Source organism: Vipera berus (genome assembly GCF_964194415.1).
Source record: "Vipera berus genome assembly, chromosome: 2".
In the NCBI taxonomy this organism is placed as follows: Eukaryota; Metazoa; Chordata; class Lepidosauria; order Squamata; family Viperidae; genus Vipera; species Vipera berus.
The window spans coordinates 208,475,942-208,498,106 of record NC_138203.1 but is presented as its reverse complement, the minus strand read 5'-3'; the positions used below and the strand labels follow the sequence as shown (position 1 = coordinate 208,498,106).

Below are 22,165 nucleotides of genomic sequence, written 5' to 3'. Positions count from 1 at the left end.
CCTTCTATTCAGTAACAAAATAATATTTCTGCCCATTTCCTAAAAAGAGACCCTCTCCTTAATGCAAATTCCAAAATCATAAGAAGTAGATATCATGAAAAATAAAATATTTTCTAATTTAAAAAAAGGGTTTGAGAAAGTGTTTCCAGAGACTGGAATTTGAATTAGCTATATATAAACAGTCAGCAAACTGTTTATCCCTATTATTATCATCCCTACTATTGCTTTTATTTGGGTTTTAAATTTGTACAAGCTGTTTGTGATTGTTATTATGAAAGACAGAATAATGAATTGAAAAATATAACTGAAGGCTCACAGAAGACTGTAGATAAAACAAATGTGGATTGTTGACAATGTAATTTTTTTCATACCCTTATGCTGGTACCTGTAAGAAAAGGAAATTATTTACGGGTGGGCTAACCAGCCAGCAAGAGCAGTTATTGCTTACTATTTTATTTTACTTTTAGCCATTCTGAGAAATTAGCCCCATCATTATTCATGGATTACGATAGCCTTTTGTTCATTTTTCAAAGAGAATAATGCCACAGATCACTTGTAGACCAAAGGTTTGAAAAAACTATTCTGCAAGGCAAGCTTACCTCACCACCCACTTCCTGTCCTAGATACCCCCAAGTGAAAACAAGAGCAATTTCTGGCTCTCCAAAACAGCACAAGGGACACTGCAGTTGTTTCTGGTCTGAAAGGATGCTGTAAAGGGTTGCTTGGTGATTTGGGAGCTGAGGAGGTTTCGTAAAATTGGAAATCAAAGGCAAATTTGTGTCCTTTTTTCCAATACTTTGACCATTATATATTCAAATATCAGCTGCCTCTATACTGAGAAGTTCCTAATCCTAGCTATGAAGATAGCAAAGTGATGAAACATTACAGAAAAAATATGTAAGGGGTAGGATGATGTTCATGGCATTGTGATTCAAGCTCCACCACTTTGGTACGTGCAGGTTTTCTGCACTGGCACAGCTGTCTTCCAATCAGCAAGCAAGCCAAAGTCCAGAGATTTGCAAATTCAAAGGTTTTGGAAGCAGAGTCTTTTTTACCTAGAGCTAGAGATGACAACTGTAACAAAATAAAGGCACGGCACAGGTCAAGACCAGGAGTCTGACAAACATACAACAAATCCTCCCCCCCCCACCCCAAATAAAGAGGCACAATAAGATGGAATCTGGAATTCAAAGCCCGGCAGAACTGAGGCTTGAACAGTTGTTTCCACATTTTTTTTCTCAGGGAGTGAAGCCAATCGAGCCAGGCTGAACCACCTCCCAGCAGCACCATTCAGCTACGTTGCTCATTAGAATCTATTCTCCTGTCCTGCCTGCTTCTTGACTGCCCTATCTGACATGTGAAGATCAGCCCTCTGATTCTATATGTTTAAAACATGCCTCTGCTTGGGACAGGGTTGGGTAAACCTCAGAATGTGAAAGGCCTGTTAATAGGTTCAGGCAAGGATTCCTGCAGGCTTGCTAGACCTGACGGAGCAAGAGTGGAGTCATTGGTTTCGACGCCGCTTGCAATCACCTCGCTTATGAAATATACTGTATTTGAGATTTTTGTACATCTGGTTCCCCTTTACCCTGTTTGGCACAAACATTTCTGTCGTTTCGGTTGTTACCTTGCTTCTGTTGTTTCTACAGCTGTTTTCTTTTTACCCTAATGACATCATCAGGAGATACTGAATTTTCGTTTTCTATTTTCCATGCCAGAATTTTGCACCCAGATATCAAACTGGCTACGTTGTGTCGTTCTGTTGATTTTCTTTATTTTTGTTTCCCGCTCTAAGGTTCTCTTTTTTCCCGGGATATAAATGGAATTAAAATAAATAAAATAAATAAATAAATATACATAGAATGAAGGCTATTGCTAAGCACATTGATTTGTGCTTTAAATTGTAAGCCACCCTGAGTCTTCGGAGAAGGGCGGGATATAAATGGGATTAAATAAAATAAATAAATAAATAAATTTGAGGATTCACAGGACTTAAGCAAGCAAGCCCAGAGGCTGACTAATGGATTTAAGCCTCATTTTTTAAAACATAGATCCTTATGAGCCTCAGCCCCAGTCCACTGCAGAGGCAGCCCAAAAGCACCCTTAGCTCCACGTTCGACTGAGCTTCTCTCTTTCCTGATACCAATCTTGCCACAAAAGCTATTAAGGTTAAATGTCTATGGAGTTTCTCAGTCATCCAGGTCATAGTTATTCCAAAGATGCTTTTTTCACAAAGCAACTGGACTTTCTTGCTTTTTCTCTGAAGATGTTTCACTTCTCATCCAAGAAGCTTCTTCAGCTCTGATTGGATGGTGAGGAATGGAAAGATTTATACTCCTTGCAGAGTGCTATTGATTTGCATTCTTTTAGTGAATCATTAATGCTACCTGGAGGCTTATCTGTGTCATCAGGGTCACCTAAGTGGTGCAAATATGTGTGGAGCCTTCTAGGAACTGTGATCTGTGGCAACATTTTCTGTTTTTGTCTTGGAAGTGGTTTGCCCTTGCCTCCTTCCTAGAGTTGAGAGAGAAAAGGATTTTCTTAAAGTTACAAAGACTTGAGATTTGTGCTTAAGGTGGGACTAAAATTCATGGACTTCATTACCAGTCTAATGCTTTAACCTCTACACCAAACTGGCTTTCATTTCTGTTACCTATTGAGAAATAGAAGTAAATGAAATAAACCATTCCATGCCATGGTTTCCTTAAAGTCATTTTTTAAAAGTGACATTTGAATCTGGGCTGTTTATTAAATGAGTTGTTTTCTCTAAAGATGAATCTTTGTTCTTCTTGCTCTCTGTGCTGTGACAAATTCCATAGCCAAAGTAAATGAGAAAACCTGCAATACATTGGATAGCAATATCATTCTTTTCCTTTCAAAATGTAAAATAAATAGAATAACCCCATCACAAACACCCATATAAAATAACATTTAGGGTAATGTAGTCTATGTAAGTAAAATGCTTGTTATCAAGGTTATCAAATTTAATACCTCATCCCTGAGTCATACAATTAACAAAAATTGCACATAGTAGTAAGCCAAAATGTGCCTTGTTTACTTTCAATTCTAGCCAGATGTGGTTTGTCTAGTAAACCATGGTTAAACAATGGTTCACAACTCACTAAATCAAAACCTCAACCCAAACCGTAACAGCATAATAAGTTAATAAACTGCCTTTCCTCTGGTGCTTTGGGCTGGTAGAATCCTTAATTTTATAAGTTGTATATAATTTGGATTTGATGGCCTGTGTGTCTCATTGTTCTGATGGTGTGCAAACAGATTTCATTGAAAAGCATCGGTGATACCCCAGTCAGATGCATTAACCGATGTTTTAATTTAAATTTTAAACTGCTCTATAGCCCCAGAACCAAAACAAAAAAAACACACAGAATAGGGAGAAGTCATTTAAACAATAGAATCCATCTCCCTGCTCAATGCAGAAATTCACATTCAACCATGTCAGACAAATGGCAGATTAGCCTCCATTTGGACACATCCAATGAAGGAGAATCAACCACCCATCTGGTTAACTGACTCCACCGTCAACTAGCTCTTTGTAGCCTTGAGAAGCAGAAAGCACTGCAACCAAGACAATAGTCTTGCAATGGGATTTGAGAAAGTGTCTCAGAATTGACCTCCCTTGTTCTATAATCCTTTCTTCTGTTAAAGAATAAGCCATAATTAGAATTTAGTAATTTTAGTGAGATAATAATCAAGAACTTTGCCTTATCAGGTATTCAAGGGAAACAGATGGACAAATCATGACTTATTGATTTGAAGCCTATTGAGTACATCTCTAAACTTACCAATAAGCAACCATACTGAGAACAGAACCCAGGTCTCATAGCTCAGCTGGGCCATCAGGAAACTATTGACTAAGATACTGATGATAGGTAGGAATGGCAGGCATGGTACCTAAATTAATACAGATATTTAGGCATTAGACTTTAATATAAGTGTGGCTTTCTATAGGCCTCATATAATACACCAACATTCCTTTTGGGATTCCTAGACTCTTCCAAAATGGGCGAAGTTAAAATTGTCTGATCTTTTTCTACAGGGTGAGAGGGTGGTTTTAAGACTTAAAATATCCAATGTATTTCTTAAAATCTATGCAACCCACAAAAAATCAGATCTTTTTTCCCAGGGGGGATTGGTAAATTTTAATGAAATAAATAGATGCATACATTTTTACAGTTAACTATTTCACCCTACCTAAGATATGCAGATGATACCACTCTAATGGCAGAAAGTGAAGAGGAACTGAAGAGCCTCTTGATGCGGGTGAAGGAGAGTGCAAAAGTGGGCTTGAAATTCAACATTAAGAAAATGGCATCCGCCCCTCTCAATTCCTGGCAAATAGATGGGGAGGTAATGGAGGTAGTGACAGATTTTATTTTCCTGGGCTCCAAAATTACCACAGATGGGGACTGCAGCCAAGAAATTAAAAGACTCTTGTTCCTGGGGAGGAAAGCTATGGCAAATCTAGACGGCATACTAAAAAGTAGACACATCATCCAGCCAACAAAAGTGCAAATAGTCAACGCCATGGTTTTCCCAGTTGTAATGTATGGCTGTGAAATCTGGACCATAAGAAAGGCTGAGCGCCAAAGAATTGAGGCCTTTGAACTATGGTGCTGGAGAAGACTCCTGCGAGTCTCTTGGACTGCAAGGTGATCAAACTGGTCAGTCCTAGAGGAGATCAACCCTGACTGCTCTTTAGAAGGCAGATCCTGAAGTTCAAATTCAAATACTTTGGCCACCTAATGAGAAGGGAGGACTCACTGGTAGAGGACAGGAAGGCCTGGAGGAATGTTGTCCATGGGGTTGCGATGGGTCAGACACCACTTCGCAACTAAAAACAAAAAATTTCACCCTAGAAATTTTCCCTGGTTTTCCCCTCAAAAACAAAAAAAGTATCACCTCCTATGATAAGTTCCCTTTTCTACTTCTTGTCCTTTTAATCATTAGGAGCTAAATGATTAAGCCAAATACAGCAGGACAAACAGTACTTTAATAGGGCACATCCAGGAAAAAACAGGACTGGGAATAAAAAAAAATGATCCTGGACTAAGGCAATGGTAAATCACTTGTATTTTGTCAGGAAAACTACAGTACATGGACACACCCATAAAATCATCAGGATCAAGTTAGATTAAAAAGAACTTACAGTATTATATTTTTTTCTGAGTCATTATAAAGAAAAAACAACTAATTAATTAAAGTAATTAATTAATTAATTAATTAAAGTATCAGAATTGAGCCAGAACAGGAACACCTCTAAGGAGAAAGCCAAGCATTCTACTAGGGGGTCAGCATTCCTCTGAATTAAACTCATGAAAATCTGCATATTGTAGAGGTGATTACAGAACTCCCATCTTATCCTGTCCGTATTTCAAATTACAGAACTCCTAAACAACATGCCATCATCACTATCACTCCACCCCAGTTCTTAACACCAACACTATCACCATGGGGAGATGATTCTTCAAATCACTGAGTAAATGCTAAACTACTGGAAGTGTAGAACAGCTTTGAATCATGAGAAGAACAAAAAAAGAAGAGCAGCTTCATTTAAAAAATGTACACTTTGATTCGAAAAACAAAATTAGAGAAACAGAACAGACTACAAAGAAACAGTTATTAGGCCTCCCCTTCACAGTTGTCTATGTACGTAGCTCGACTTCAGAAGATTCCATCCATCTGGACCTAATCTCAGCATTAACAAACTTAACCTACCCATGAAATACGTTTTTCTTTTTAGCCTATCTCCATGAAGGCATCTTCATTTTGTTTCCAGTCTAACAAATGAAACACGGTTAAGGTCCCGTTAGGTGTTAACAGTGTCAAAGTGTTTGTTTTTTTTGCTCCATTCTGCCATTGGAGCATGTTAGGGTGCGTAAAACTTGTTAGCTTTGTCATCCATTGGTTTAGAGTGAAGTGACAGTAGTGATTTGAAATAAGGACATGATAGATTGGTAATGGGAACAACAAAAATTAAAGAAATCTGCTTCATTTGTAGATGCAGATTACTTCAGTTAATGAATGGATGGCTGCCCAATGTTCATACCTCATGCACATATTTGGCTTGCTAACCAAGCATTTTGCTGCTTACCATGAAATCTACTTTTTTCTGACTTTGAGGCTGTCTCCAGATGACCAGAGATGCCAGTAGAATCCCCAGCAAGTTGGAAGAAAGGCAGACAATACACCACAGAGTTCCAGATGTCAAACATGGCCATCTTGTGGAGGTCAGCACGCACATAACACAGATGAAAAAAGCTGGATAGAACATGATCCGTGAAAAGCATGCAGGGGACAGGCACATTTTCCTCATACAAGACCAGACCATCCCTTTACATGCAATGGAAAAGCTCAAGACAGATTGACATGACTGTTTAACCTAAAACCCTTTAGGAACTAGTAAAGCTGGTGTAAATCATTAGTTAGTTATGCCTAGGGTTATAGAGCCATTTTGAATGTTGTTCAGTACACATATGATCTGGTTCTTTCTACTCCAATTGATGGCTGTAATATTTAATCTGCATTTATGCATTTATTTGATGCAATACCTTTCTTATCTAATTTTTATGTGTTCAGTGAACAACAAGCTCAGAGATAATGATGCCCAAGGATATTATGGTTGGTCAAGGGCTAAATGAAGATGAACAAAATGAAATCTAGACTAGATAGGATGCTAGTGATCAGATTTTTATTATCTTAAAATAACTGCTTGTAGTCTGAGAGAGCTTTTTGCTTTTAAGCTGGTTGGATTTGGCAAAAGGAGTTCACACCATGATTATGTTTTAATTTAAAAAGCATATCTACTGTATAAATGGTGCAAACTATAACAGTTAGCTTTCTAAGGGGAACATTATAATGTATGTGATTAAATTATAAATCTGCAAACTTTTCCACACACTGATCTTAACTTTCAAACATTTTAATGCTTAACTATATTCAGAAACCTGTTATAAAACTATTTGAATGCTTTGGTGGTAACATTTTGAAAATATTTAAAGATGTCTTTGTTATTTTCTATACAAAAATAATATTCCCCTATGTTGTTCCAATTTCAGGGATTATATTGGACCAACTTTCTTTGCCTTTAGAAGAATAGTCAAGGGACATCTCTTTCTCTTCTCATATTGATTCTTAATAAGTTTAGTGCTTTTTTAACCTGTGTTTCCTTATTCTTCTATTTGGTATTTTATATTTTAGACGTTAGCTGTCTTGATTATTCAATTGAACCCATGAATATGCTCATGGACATTTCAGGCTCCCTATTACTTAAAATTTTAAAGATTATTTTAACAAAATAATTGGGAGGAGGGGGAGGAAAAAGCTGGCTATCTTCAAAACAAAATCTCTAATAAGAGCCTTGGTGGAGCAGTGGGCTAATGCCTCCTTAAGTAACACCAGCTGCCTGCAATTAGTGCAGGTTCGCATCCCACCAGGCTCAAGGTTGACTCAGCCTTCCATCCTTCCGAGGTAGGTAAAATGAGGACCCAGATTGTTGGGGGCAATTAAGCTGACTTTGTAATAATGCCGCTTGGGAGGGGTGTGAAAGCCCTAATAAGCAGGCATATACATAGAATGAAGGCTACTGCTAAGCTTGTAAGCTGCCCTGAGCCTTCGGAGAAGGGCGGGATATAAATGGAATTAAAAAAAATAATAATGTTCTTTTATTGATAAAAATGGCTCCAGGATTCCCATAGGCATCATTAGAAAATAATAAAATAAAATAAAGTAAAGTAAAGTAAAAATAAAATAAAAATAAAAATAAAATAAAATAAAATAATAAAATAAAATAATAAAATAAAATAATAAAATAAAATAAAATAATAAAATAAAATAATAAAATAAAATAAAATAAAATAAAATAAAATAAAATAAAATAAATAGTGGCTGCTAATTTAAAGAAAAGAAAAGAACATTATATCCTGAAGGGCTAGAGGTGGTGATAGAAAGCAACCAATTAGCAATCTATCTAATGAATGCCCACTATTTTAATTAGGTAAGCCTTTCTCCATGACAGCCATTTTCTGAAGAGACCAAAAGCATGCTCTCAGAATTCTAAATGTGCCCAACACTCACCAAGAATAAGCACTGTGTATGCCACCAGTCTGGAAGAGTGATGGGACGGAATTGTATCAGGGTGTATTAGGAGGTCTATCCAAGCCATTCTGCTTACAGTTGTCTTTTCTATTGGGTCTGGAGAACCAGGATCAGGTTGGTACCTGCAAAAGCATTTAACAAAAAAAATCAATGGTGTCTTATTTCTGATGGAACTGGCATCTCCAGGCGATGTTAAAAATATGTCAGAACCATTGCAAATAAAGTCGTTGTCAGAAAATTAAGAAGGCTAAGGGAGGCAATGGAGACCTATGAGCAAACGACAGCTTAGTTTTTGTGGTTTCAGATTCTGATTCAAATTCTTCATTAAAATTTCCAATGTAAGAACAAGACAGTTGGGTAGACAGGGAAAGGGAGATGCAGAAATATGAAACTGCAAAAAAAAATCTCCATGGGAGTAATGATCCTATGCTCCAGGAACAATGTTCCAGGAGCATCAATGCTGTCTATGGAAATTAACTGAATATGAAAAATAATATATTACATGATAATATATCATTAGCATTCTTCTAATATTGAGTCATTCTAAATTCAAAGAACTATAAGAATATCTGGAATATTGACAATCATATATACGTTTTCAGTATTCTCATTTGGTACCAATAGTTACAAGTGCAGCTTATTACCTGAGAAGTAGAATGGAGACAGCAACTAAAGTGTAGGCCAGCAGTGTTCCAATAGACATCACATTAACCAAGATCTTCAGATCAAAAAGGACAGCCAGCAGTGCTGTGAAAACAGAAAAGGGTGCCTACTGCAAGCAAAATCAGTTGAATATTTTCTGTTGTTATAGACATCTGTATAAGGACAAGATGTCTAATACTTTGTTGAAACAGCTCTTGTAAATGCTCGTCATGGTTTCAGTCCCTTGAGTTAGAAATGAGGTATGGGAGGATTTTTGTGTGAACAGGGAGTGTACTTTGAAAATAACTCGGTGTACTCTGGACCTCATGTGAGGTCAGCACCTCTCTGCTATTCATTCAGTAAAGCACCCAACTTTCGGATTTTTGAGTGAGACTGTAATAAAAGGCACTATTTTAGGGAGTCAACTTAAGAAAGGGTCAACAGCATCTCTAAACTGTTTTCAAAGTATGGACAGCCCTAGCCATGATTCAACAAGGGTCAAGTTCAACTCAAGGAATATTTATCTTTATCATTATTTTTCCCAGAAAAAAACAATATCTAGGCTTACCTGAAACTGCTCCAGATACCAAAGTTGAAATAACTGGATTTTGTTGGCTGTTCACTCTGGCTAAAACATGAAAGAGAAGTCCATCCCTGGCCATTGCAAATAAAATCCGTGGCATTGGGAACATAGAGCCCAACAAGCTGAAAAAGAACCGCAAGAAAAGAGTAAAATATCCATGCTAATAACTCTTGTTTCCAGTGGCAATCTGCATTACATGCATTGGAATAGAATTTGCAAGAGAAAAAAATCTACAGCTTCAGGAGAAATGTGAATCATGGAATTGATATTTTGAGAATGATATACCTCCATAGAGCTTGATGACAAAACAATGTTTTAGGTCAGGAAATCATTGTACTTTAACCTCCAATATGCCATACCTGATAATAAGTAAAATAATCTGCAACGTGTACTTGACATACCTGAGACACATATACCTACAGTGATTTGTTCTTACAGTGAGCAAAGCGGGTCCACTAAAAAGCCAATCACATAAAGGATGGACAGGCTAAAATATATTATGTACAGTATTTGCCCTCTTTTGTTTCATTATTTTTTGTTTTAATCCTGTTCTGAATGTAAACTGCTCCAAGTCACTTTCTACTGAAGCAGCAGAGAAGCCTAGTAAAATTAACAATAATCAATTACTGTATTTTGTCTAAAAAAAATCAAAATCAGTGAATTATAAGGAATGGCTGTAGACTCAAGATAATCAGATGGAAAGACATGCTCATAAAATGCATCATTCATTCATTTACAGAATTTGCTATCCCAAAATATAGTGATTGCCACATATAAATTTACTGAGCACTGATCTACCAGAGCTTATTAATGACAGTTAAATGGAACCCAAGTTTCAGAACCTTTAAAATCAATGGTTAGCGAGTCAACCTTGTGTGACATGTTGCCTTCCTGCCTTTGTCACGGTCTTGGACATATCTGTATGGCTATAGTTAGAAAATCCTACACAAGATGGCTGTTGTTATGTTCTTAAAACATAAGGATACGAAGTAGCTCTACCTGGTTGTAAGGGCACAGAGTGACCCCACGGCAACAGCATACTTGGCTGGTCTCCATCCAACATATTCAAAGGCCACTGGCAATGGGCTTAGTGGATCCAAAAGGTGATAGGGCATCATGAGGGTCAGGGCAGCAGAAACACCAAAATATATCAGGAAACAGATGAGAAGTGAGAAAACAATTCCTAGGGGGATAGATTTATGAGGATCCTTCACTTCTTCACCTGTTAAATACAGATGAGAACCCGAAAATCACTTTGTAATATACACTTTCATACTTCTGATTATTTATTTAATGATTGTATGAATTGTGCACAGATATGAAACCAAATTATGATAGAGAAATAAAAACCCAAAGGAATTCATCTACTACTAGGTACCACTGTGCAGTCAGTCACTGGGACTGGAAGCACATTGAAATAATATGGCTTTAAGATACTTCTAGACTTAGTGAGTAAGGGACATAAATGCCTCTGAGGGAAAGAGCTCTGAAAAAGGTCTATCTCCTGGGGCAGGGCGAGTGATTTCATCTCTAGATGACCAGATTTCATGGGCTGACTCCATTCTGATAAGGTATTGTCTATCTTATTTCAGACACCAAAAATGTAGAGTATTTTCCATTTTCCTCTTAGGAGAACCACAGAACATAGGATACCTTTAAAAGCACCTATATCTCTTCTTGAATTCACATCAATTTTTATAATAATAATTTATTAAATTTGTATGCTGCCCAACTCTCAACATCTCTGGCTGGCTCACAACAATTAAACAAATAAATTCCAATAAAACGTAAAAAAGAAAAGAAAAAAACATGCTCAATGAAGTAAGGGGTTTCACTCTTCCTCGCCAAAGGCCTGGGTCGTCATAGCTCATCTAAACAACAGCAGAGTGGTGGCCATCCAGATCTTGGGGGGGGGCACTGCTCATTCCAAAAGGTAGGCACTGCTACAGAAAAGGCATATTTCTCAGTGGGTTAGGACACTGAGCTTGTCGATCAGAAAGTCGGCAGTTTGGCGGGTCAAATCCCGAGTGCTGCGTAACAGAGTGACCGCCTGTTACTCATCCCAGCTTCTGCCAACCTAGCAGTTCGAAAGCACGTAAAAATGCAAGTAGAAAAATAGGTGGGAAGGTAACGGTGGGAAGGTAACAGCGTTCCATGTGCCTTTGGTGTCTAGTCATGCCGGCCACATGACCACGGAGACGTCCTCGGACAAGCGCTGGCTCTTCGGCTTTGAAATGGAGATGAGCACCAGCCCCTAGATTTGGAAACGACTAGCAAACATGTGCGGGGAACCTTTACCTTTACCTATACTCTTTACCTATCCATGGATTAACCATTAAACAAAATAGGTATATGCTTCTGGCACCAAGGGAAGGGGACACCCCCTCCCCCGGTATCGTGCCTTTAACCTTTTAACTGCCATGCTCTATTTTTCAGCTCTTGTTGGGCCAGGTGTAGGCAGTGGTGGTATTCAGCCAGTTCGCACCAGTTCGGCAGAACCGGTAGCAAATTTTTTGTTGCCCAGGCCCAGAATGGACTTCCAGAAGCAGCATCCACACAAAGAACAGGTTGTTCACATATATGAATCCTGCCACTGTGTGTAGGACATCAATTGGCCTTAATCTGGCACTGTTCTTACCTGTAGTTGCAATGCAATCAAATCCAACAAAAGCATAGAAGCATGTAGCAGCTCCAGCCAGAGTGCCTGAAAAGCCATATGGCATGAACCCTCCATTTCCATATTTCCAGGTGTCATTGCCAACCACAGATTGGTTACTTTGAAGAAAAAACCACATTAAATCAATCAATCTGAGAAAATGCTGAATGGGTATATTTGAACTAATTGGAAAGAAAGTATTTTAAAGAAGTGTTGTTCTTCCGGGATGATCTTGGTGAATTTAACTACTAAAATCAATTAAGAGTGCTGTGGGGTATAGAAGGAATGTTATACTGGGAAAAGTAAAGTTCCTGATTTCTCTAGCGAAAGGGCAGCTCAGCTCACAAATGAAATAAATTCTAGCTATTCCTCTAACAATAAACAGAAATATCAGGATTATGGTACCTTGCAGAAAACATTCACATACTTAAAGCTTTTTCTTTTTTTGTAAACTGATACTGAATCTTTTGAAAACATATTTTGTGGACATTTGTTGGTTTTTTACTTGAGCACTGATGAAACTAGTTTCTTACCTAAGGTTACTGTCAATCAGCCTTCGCAGATCGTCTTCACTTAATGTCCAATTTTTCAGGTCTCCTTTGAATAACCCACTAATTGTTATGAAGACAAGGATGACCACATTAATGGTTGTAAAGACTTTATTCACTGTGGTAGATTCTTTTATACCTATGGAGAGGAGGCCTGTGGAACAAAGAAGGCAGAAGAGGATTTGTGCCAAGATCTTATTGTTGTTAGGTACTATACTTATGAATTGCATATGGCACAATGTGAAAACGTATGTCAAGAATATCTGGATATGGTGTTGAACAAGCTCCCTTTACTAACTGAGAGTACAGTTTCTGATTCTAAATAGCTTGTAACATATAACTGCCAAAGGAACCAGCCAGGGATATTTCCTGCATTATTTTATTTATTGGATTTGTGAATGCCACCTCACAGCAAGAAGTTTCTGAGTCTAATATATAATTAAAAAAAACATTAAACCAACCAGACCAAAACAATACTCCCCAATATGCAAACATTCAGCAGCCCCCAGGCCTAGAATCCAAGCCAAATCTTAGGAACTTCTAGAACCCAAGGAGAGTGAGAGACCTAAATATCTCTGGGTTAGGGTTCATTACAATCTTAAAGGATGGGGCTACGTCAAGCACTCCAAATAACATAGTAATAGGTTGTGGAGGTGCTAAGGGACTAAAGATCAGAATGCAGGTTTTCCATGTCAGATATCTTCAGTGCAATCTTCAGCACCTCCCATAAATGCTGTGAAAGGTTTCTGAAATTCTGAAAGCAGTCCGTATAACCCAAATGGAACCTGGTCTATTCTGAAATAAAGCAAGCATGTTAATATTGTTACATGAAACGTGTCTAGGAAGATAGCTACGAGAAAGTCATCAGCAGCTCATTTTTTTTAGTTTCTACAGTACGCAGGGGTAGATTTGGAAAGCAAATAACAAACTTTTATTTAGTACTTTAGTACTTGGCAACTGCCAATGTCTTCTTGCAGCCTTTTCAAACCCTATTCCTCCCAATCAGTTGGAATTTAACACCCAAAATTCATATCCATGCACATATTGAATAAAACCATTCCTTGCCCTGAGAACACATGGCATGCTAGCAGGTATAGTAAACGGTAAATCTAGTGAGTTGTGAGTGGCAACTGCAGGGTTGGGACAGTGTAACTGAGATTTTGATACCATCATTTGAGTCTGCCGGAGATGAACAAAGGGCATAGTAAGAAGATAAATTTGTTTGCTTCTAGAAAATGGTTACTTTGATATGGGGTTGGTTTCTAATAGTTACAAGATTGAGAAACAATCATGCAAACATACCTGTAACCAGGAAAATGAGGCAAACAGCAAAGATATCTGGATATTCAGCCAGGCCTGGGATGCTCGTGGCCAGATGTATGTTGAAAACATTCCCCAGGTTTTCACCCAAAATTTGATCAAAAGTAGCACTCCATGCTCTGGCTATACTGGAGGCTCCTATAGAGAACAGACCAGGTAAACCAAATATTGTCAAATATCAGGCAGAGAATACCAAACTTTAAAAGCATCATATTTTGCAGTCCAATCATCTCTTCTATGAACACACATCTACATTGCACAAGAAGATGTTGGTAATTCGGGGGGGAGGAGGAGGAGGAGGAGGAGGAGGAAGAGGAGGAACCAAAAGAAAAAGAGGAAGAAGAGGAGAAAGAAGAGGAAGAGGAAGAAGGAGGAAGAGGAAGGAGTTGCAGGTCCAGAGACAGCCTAAGATAAAAGTTTAGTATATGACTTGAAATTGGCTTAGAAATTGAATAAATAAACAAACTTATTCCATCACTTTTATTATCTCACTCATATACAACCTAAGATGCAGAGTCCAATTCGTCTATTTCACACAGGCCCTGAATTGCATGCGCACACACAACAATCAGAAGGGGGCTTACTGCAAAGCTAACACTTCAGTGCATTTAAAATACCTTGAAATAGGAACTGTACAGTGAATTGGCTTTGTGCCTCTTATCATTCACAGGCCAATAAAGAAACCTCATGGGCTGAATTACACTAGCGTTCCCCTTGCCTAGTCTACGCTGCATGGCAGAGGATCTTTAGATTCTACAGCATTTTTAACAGAGGCCTTTCCCAGGGTAGCCCAAAGATATGGGGTTTGGAAACTAAATGGGTTATAATATTTAACCCATTCTCTCTAGAAATTCACATCTACTTAAGCACTGTCTGGCTATCTTTTCTTAGGCCCAAAGCTCTGATATAATTGAAATCTAACACACTACTAGAATGGAGAGGCCCAAGCCACGATAATACCAATTACATAGGACAATAGCAGGTTCCACCCCGTGACGAATGCACATAGCTCTCCAACTGTGATGTAGCTGTAGAGATATGCTGATCCTGTTAGAGGCACCCGGGCTCCAAATTCAGCATAACAAAATCCTGCCAAAATGGATACCATAGCAGCAATCAAAAAGGAAATGATAATGCTAGGTCCTGAGGTATTCTTGGCTACTTCCCCTGCTAAGACATACACCCCTGCACCTAGAGTACTGCCCACACCAAAGGCTACTAAATCCAGGAGATTAAGGCAGCGATGCAGGTGTGATTCTCTGTAGCCATTGGCAGTTATTATTTTCCGACGAGAAATCATCTGAAAGAGGGAGATCATGGAACTCCGGACTGGCATCTGAAACAGAAAGAGAAGATCCAGTTTTTCTTCTATGTGTGATATACTTTCAGATATTTAAAGAAGGCTATCATAGTCATCCTGATGACACATAATGGCAGCATATGGTCCAGATTTGCTGATAAACTCAACAATTGAGCTAATTCATAAGTTATTTATATTTATCTTATGAATCTTTTTTTATTTTTTGTCTTTTTCTTCAGTATTCAATGCATTTTACTTTTGCATGTCGCTTTTTTATTTTAATTTTTTTTAAAAAGCATACTGTTTTGCTAGCTCGAGGACTGGAGGAATGCATATTAACAAGGAAAAGAATCAGAAACTGATAAATGTTTTACATGAAAATCGTTACCTTACAAACTGCAGTTAGATGCACGGACAAGCAAATGGAAACAAAACCCAATAGCCTGAAAAATTATATACTACTACATAAAAGCTTATTCTGGTATACTTTGCAAACAATATTTCCTTAATCATTTTAATGCACGTCATATGTTGATTCAGGTGAACGAACCTTGGAAAAAGCTAATTTGGAGGGCTGTGCAGAAAATAAATATATAAATGGGATATAAATAAAAAAAATAAAAATAAAATAATCTCTTGATGAAAAAATACAAACACCACATTCAGTTAGCCCGAGGGTGGTCCATATAGGGCTTTAGAGCCAGTTCCATTTTGATGCAAATCCCATGAGATTGTACAAGTTTTTTGTAGAGCAGCTACAGCATAGTCCCATGGTGACGAGCTTATGGCACGCCCTCTCTGTGGCCACGTGCGCCGTCGCCCTGGTCCTAGGTCTTCAGCTGGGTTTTATAAAACCTTTTCAGTTTAGGCCTCTGCTGCCATGTGCAAAAAGGTTCAATCAATCAATTTCAATTTCTCGCGGGGGAAAAAAAGATCTCGCAAAGTTGGAAGTGATTGATTGAACTTTTTAGTTCCACCCAGTCTACCGTTACCACCACAGCCATGCCCACCCAATGGGCCACGCCCACCTGGCACCTGACGATACGTAAGTGGGTTTTGGGTTGCAGTTTGGGCACTCGGTCACTGGCATAGTCCATGCAGAATTGCTAAGTTTATTTTGGAAATGAGCATGCTGGAACTCTGCAAAGCTTATAGGTGGGGGTGGGGGGGTGGTCATTTCTCATTCCTGGAAATGCCTGCTTGCTACCTTTTCCTTTTCCCTTCTAACTCTGCAATGTCTTTATGCTGAAGTTTGTGGACAGAGAGAGAGAAAGCTATAAATAGTCTCTCCATCCAAGGAAAACATGTGCACTGAGTGAGGGAAGGAGGGCACTAGTTCAATGTTATATTCTGTGTTCTTCTAATGGGCAGCTGCAGAATCATCTGGAGGCCTTGGAGGCTGTGCAAAGGACAGCTGCTGGCCATTGAGAAAGTGGCGAAAAGGATCTGGGGAAAGTTCAAGAAGTGACAAGGGCAGTTGTGTATAAAAATGCTCTCAGATATTCTCAGACAAAAATGACTTGAGTGGAAAGGTTGAGTCTGTTGCTGTTCTCTCTTCAGTCAGCAGGTTGCAGAGTTGTGTAACATAGTAGCCAAAGGTCGATTTGAAGATGGCCTTTAAAAATAGCCAAAAATAAATAAATACAATAAATCATCATGTTGCCCACTCATGAAGGTGGAGATAAAATATTGAAGACTGATGCTTCAATCAGAATGATCAAAGCTAGGCAAATTAATTTAACTGCCAGTTATTTGACCTGAAATCAGGTATTCTTTCTCATTTCTTCTTGATCAAGCATAGAAAATGCTTTTGGCTAAGCTTTTTTCCCCCTTGATTTTGTTTTTTAGCAATTAATCTACCTTTATACTTGCACCTTATTTCCTTTCACACTTCTCCAGATTTTCAAGATGCTCACTTTAGGTCCTAAATATAGATTTTGATTTGTAAACATGCCAAATCATAAATCAAGTGTTTTTAGAAATGAAGTTTGTTATTTCAAGTTCATCTAGCCATCTAGTCTGTTTATAACATTCCCAAATCAACATTCTAATCGCTCATTATCTGTTTACAGTTAGTTCTCGACTTCCCATCACAACTGAGATTAGTATCTTGGTCATTGATCAAAGCGGTCCTTAAGTGAAATGACCATGTGACTGCTTTGTTCAATGACCACAATCCTAGCTCTCCTAATTGTGATGATTAAATGATCATGTGGCTCACTAAATGACCACACAAGGCTGGCACAGGGGGGAGAACAGAGGCTCTGGGAGGCCTGCCACCTGTAACTGTACCTGTACCTTTTAAAGTTTAGAGCCTGTTTGGTCTAGTGGTTAAGACACCAGGCTAGAAAGTGAGAGTTGACGTGTTCTAGTCCCGCCTTAGCCATGAAAGTCAGTTGGGTGTCCTGGGCCCAGTCATTCTCTCTCAGCCCAACTCACCTAACAGGGTTGTTGTTGTGGGGGAAATAGGAGGAGGAAAGTATGCTGGATATGTTTCCCATTTGGAGTTATTTGTAAAAATAATAAAGGCAGGATACAAACTAATAAAATACAGGCCCACAGGCATGTGGAAACTGCCAAAGCTGGGAGGCCTGGCACTTCTCCATAGCCCACTAAACCAGGGGAGCCAGGGCCCTCCCCCCAACTCACCATATTGGGGTCTACTTACTTTTGCCTTTTCCTACCACTGCTGATAAAGCCTTTCTAGCCTATAAAATGATTGCCTTCACTAGCTTTCTGGCCTGAAAAGAGCCTTTATAGCCTTTGTCCTTCTAGAACAAGAGAGAAAAGAGCCTTTCCAGTCTTCAGATTGAAAGAGAAAAGTGCCTGTCTAGCCTTCAGAACTTTCCTTGCCTTTTTGGCCTAAAAGCCAGCGAAAGCGATCATTCTGAAGGCTAGAAAGGCTCTTTCAGCAGCTGCAGAAAAAGTTACAGATATGAGACCTCCGGGATGGCAGGGTGAAAATAGGGCCTGGGTGGTGGAGATAGCTAGCCAGGGATCAGACAAAGGCCTAAAGAGCCATGGCAACTTTGTGCATACCGATGGGCCAGGTGGGCTGCTGAGATGGAGGAGAGAGAGAGGCACTTGGGGAAGGGTGAATTGCTGTGTCCCTGCAGTTGTAAGGGTGGGCACCCTGCCAAATGCTCAAATTTTGATCATGTGACTGTAGGGGTGCTGCAACAGCTGTAACTTCAAGCACGGAGTTGAACCGACAAATGGACATTGAACGAACAGTTGAAAGTCAAGGACTACCTGTCTCCAAAATACATTTTTAAATTCTTAAACTTGCATAAAACTTCTTTTGCTAATGATTGTAGGAAATTCACCCAGTGTATGAAACTTGCATTCTGAAGGTTTCAAATATTGAAAAAGCAGGTAACAAACCATTTCCAAAACTAATTAAGAAAAAAAGTATGCAAACGTTTGAGGATGCCGAATCATGGCTTGGGCCAAGATGGTGAGCCCTTGGCTCCCAGAACAGTAAACTGGCTGCCTTATGTCTCCTTGCAGGGAGTTTTCCTTCCACCTTTCCCAGCACTAAAGCCTTTTCTAGAGAGTTGGGTCTTTGCATAATGCATCCAAAATATAGTAAAACAATCTAATTATGTCAAGGAATTCATTAATCCTTATTGCCAAATAATCATGGATAACAGCTCTAAAATGTTATTACAAAAGTGTATTGACTCCCCCAAAACAGGGTAAAGTAAAACAAGTGTTGATTTAAAAATAAAAACATGTATCAATGTAGGAGATTTTCAGGAAAGGCAACAGAATTATAATAGAGATAGGCTTTAGAGCTGGGGTCCCCAGCCCCCGGTCCATGGTGTGCGGCATGCCAGAAACTGCTCCGTGCAAACAAGTGAAGCCCCATCTGTGGGATGCAGGCAGCACATGAAACCACGCCTCCTCCGGTCTGCAGAAAAACTTCTCTCCATGGAACAGGTCCCTGGTGCCCAAAAGGTAGGGGGCCGCTGCTTTAGAGCAACTTCCAATCTGGTGGTTATAATTGCTGGGAATGATAGCAAAAAATAGTTTAACATAAATGGAAGATACCAGGTGGGGAAGCCTACTTTGAAGGAGGAAAGCGGCTTTGGAATGAACTGAGGATTTTTGCTTTGGAATAATAATCAACAATGTTCATGATGAGAAGTAATGAAAGGTAGTCTTTCCAATAACATGAGTAAGACAGATGCCCAATTTTCCATTCCAGACTGCATTTTTAGAGATAAGTTACTTGTAGGTTAATCAGATTATTCTTCCTTTTTCAATGGATTTAAGAAAACCCACACCTAGAGGACAGGGAGGAATTTATGCTTGTTACCAAGCTACTGTTATGAGAATGAAATTAATAATAATAATAATAATAATAATAATAATAATAATAATAATAATAATAATAATAATAATAATAATAATAATAATAATAATAATAATAATAATAATAATAATAATAATATCGTAGTAGTAGTAGTTGTTGGAAGGGACCTTGGAGGTCATCTAGTCCAACTTCCTGCTCAGGCAGGAAACCCTCTACCATTTCAGACAAATGGCTGGCCAGTCTCTTCTTAAAAACTTCCAGTGTTGGAGCATTCACCACTTCTGGAGACAGGTTGTTCTACTGGTTAATTGTTCTAACTGTCAGGAAGTTTCTCCTTAGTTCTAGGTTGATTCTCTCCTTGACTAGTTTCCATCTGTTGGTTCTTGTCCTGCCTTTGGGTGCTTTGGAGAATAGCTTGACTCCCTCTTCTTTGTGGCAGCCCCTGAGATACTGGAACACTGCTATCATGTCACCCCTTACCCTTCTCTTTGTTAAACTACACATACCCAATTCCAGCAACCGTTCCCTATATGTTTTAGCCTCCAGTCCCCCAATCATCTTTGTTGCTCTTCTCTGTATAGCTGGTCTGCATATGGCACAGAGTTAGTATACTGCGATTTACAGATTCCAGCATTCAAAACTAAAAACACAAGCAAAACACGTATGCCACATCAGAAGAATGAAATGGTCAGAGTTATACTTTATTTAATGAAACAGCATTTGCTGAGGGAGAGGGAGGCAAGCAAAGCTAAGAGATCATATTTCATTGAGCTAGAAGATACTGTTCTTAAAAAAAGTGGAAAAATTATACTTACCCATATATGGTCATAAAGTCAGTTAGTGGGATGTTGTCTTTGATTTAAGTCATGTGACCCATCTGTGGGTTTTTGAGCTCTTGTCCATTGCTGCTGCTGCTGCTGCTGCTAATGGTTACTAGCTCCAAGTCTGAGGAAAGTCCTCTCTAGTGGGGCTCCCTTGACTTTTGGCAAGCAGGATCAGCCCTACTGTTAGGCTAACTCAGAGGTAGGCAACCTCGGCTCTTTTATGACTCATGGACTTCAACTCCCAGAATTTCTGAGTCAGCTGCTGACTCAGGAATTCTGGGAGTTGAAGTCCATGAATCATAAAAGAGCCAAGGTTGCCTACCCCTGGGCTAACTTTGTGTATTGCCCTGTTCACCGCCCTGTTCACCGCCCTGAGTCCTTCAGGAGAAGGGCGGTATACAAATTAAATTATTAAATTATTATTATTAACTGAAGCTGTCAATTTTGACAGCTATTTTGGAGTAACCTCAAATGGATAGTAGATTTGATTTTTTAGAAAGGAAGGGTTTTTCTGCCTTAGGTGTCAATAGAACTTGGTTATTCTTGTGGGAGTTTGTCACTTTAGAAAAGGGGGTATTTCTTTTTTCTACTTTCTGCTGCAGCAAAAGCAGTAACTACTACTGCAACCAAAAACTTTTCAACAGCATCATCCTGCAGCTTATGTGGCAATACTTAGCATTCTTCCAGGCTGTTGAATCTACTTTCCATTTTAATTTTCTTCAGTGCTTCAGAAGGATGCTACATCAGAAACACAATGGAAATTAAAATGGCATCTCCATTATTCATTATCCATGTTAGATAGAGACAGAATTAAAGAAGGCCAGGACAACTGCTCAAGGATGCTGCTGGACCCAGTCCTAATTGGGTTTTGTAGATATTCATGTCATCCTACCTGGATAGTATAACTTGAGTCAGTTTTCCCCAGCCTGGGCCTTTCATATGGTAAGATGAGCACTCCCAACATGACCTATCAACTCAAAGTGATTTTCTCTGGATATTCTGTGCATTAGTCTAATCACCTTCTTGACACAATGGATGTGAGATGATCTCACGAGGACGATGGATCGTTAAGGTGCTTCCAAGTAAAAGGCATCACGCAGAGATGAAATCATATTAGCTTTATTCAATGATAGATCAAAGAGAAAGAAATACTTGGCATGAAAGCATTCATGCCTGCATGTGAGAGAGAAACAAAATAAAAGAAAGCAAGCTAGTATTACATAACTAAAACAGAAGAAGAACTAGAAGCTAGGAGTAGAATCTTAAGAAGCTAGGACTAGAAGAAGGAGCAGCCACTCGTGCAGAGGTATTTATGGGGGGTCTTTGTCCCTCCCTGACCATAAAACACTCTGCCAATGGGGTCTGAGACCCTTGGCTCATCAGTGGAAGCAAAGAAGCCTCTTTGCTCCCATCTGATGACCTTTTTGGGGAACTGCCATGGCTGGCACAAAACATCTAACAATGGAGGCAAGTGATTAAAGTTTAAAGATTGCATTTTTATTTAAACCCAAGGCACATAGTAAAATTCATTTTTCAGCATTTTCTATTGCATTCTATTAAGGACTAAGTACATTTTTTGCGCGTGCTAGAAGGGGCCATTCATATTCTTGCTGTATCCTAACCTCATAAACACGCTTCCTCAGAAACAATTCAACAGAGTTCCATCTGCTGGGTCCGTGTGCAGAAACTGCAATTGAGCCGATTAATCAGAACCCTCTCCTCTCCCAAATCCCCGAGAGAAAGGCGAGCCCAAAATTGAGACAAGACACATCTACGCCAACCATTTTCCTTCCTGATGTACTCTGGGCGGTATTTCTTTTCCCGGCAAGTTAGAGATGTGCAAAAAGAGGCTCGCC

The 22,165-nt window shown here is 39.0% G+C and overlaps 1 protein-coding gene across 1 annotated transcript; it reads right to left on the bottom strand.

Moving 5' to 3' along the window:
• Positions 1-5,760: 5,760 nt before the first annotated feature.
• On the bottom strand, positions 5,761-15,911 carry LOC308662893 (cationic amino acid transporter 2-like; the record flags this gene model as incomplete). The annotated part of the gene is made up of 9 exons (XM_081319037.1): positions 14,828-15,911; positions 13,850-14,005; positions 12,533-12,701; positions 11,982-12,118; positions 10,343-10,565; positions 9,329-9,465; positions 8,763-8,865; positions 8,098-8,240; positions 5,761-5,801 (listed from the first exon to the last, which is right to left on the bottom strand). The coding sequence occupies exons 1-9, from the start codon at positions 15,201-15,203 to the stop codon at positions 5,761-5,763; spliced, it is 1,485 nt and encodes a 494-aa protein (XP_081175163.1). The 5' UTR covers positions 15,204-15,911.
• Between the last annotated feature and the right edge of the window lie 6,254 nt (positions 15,912-22,165).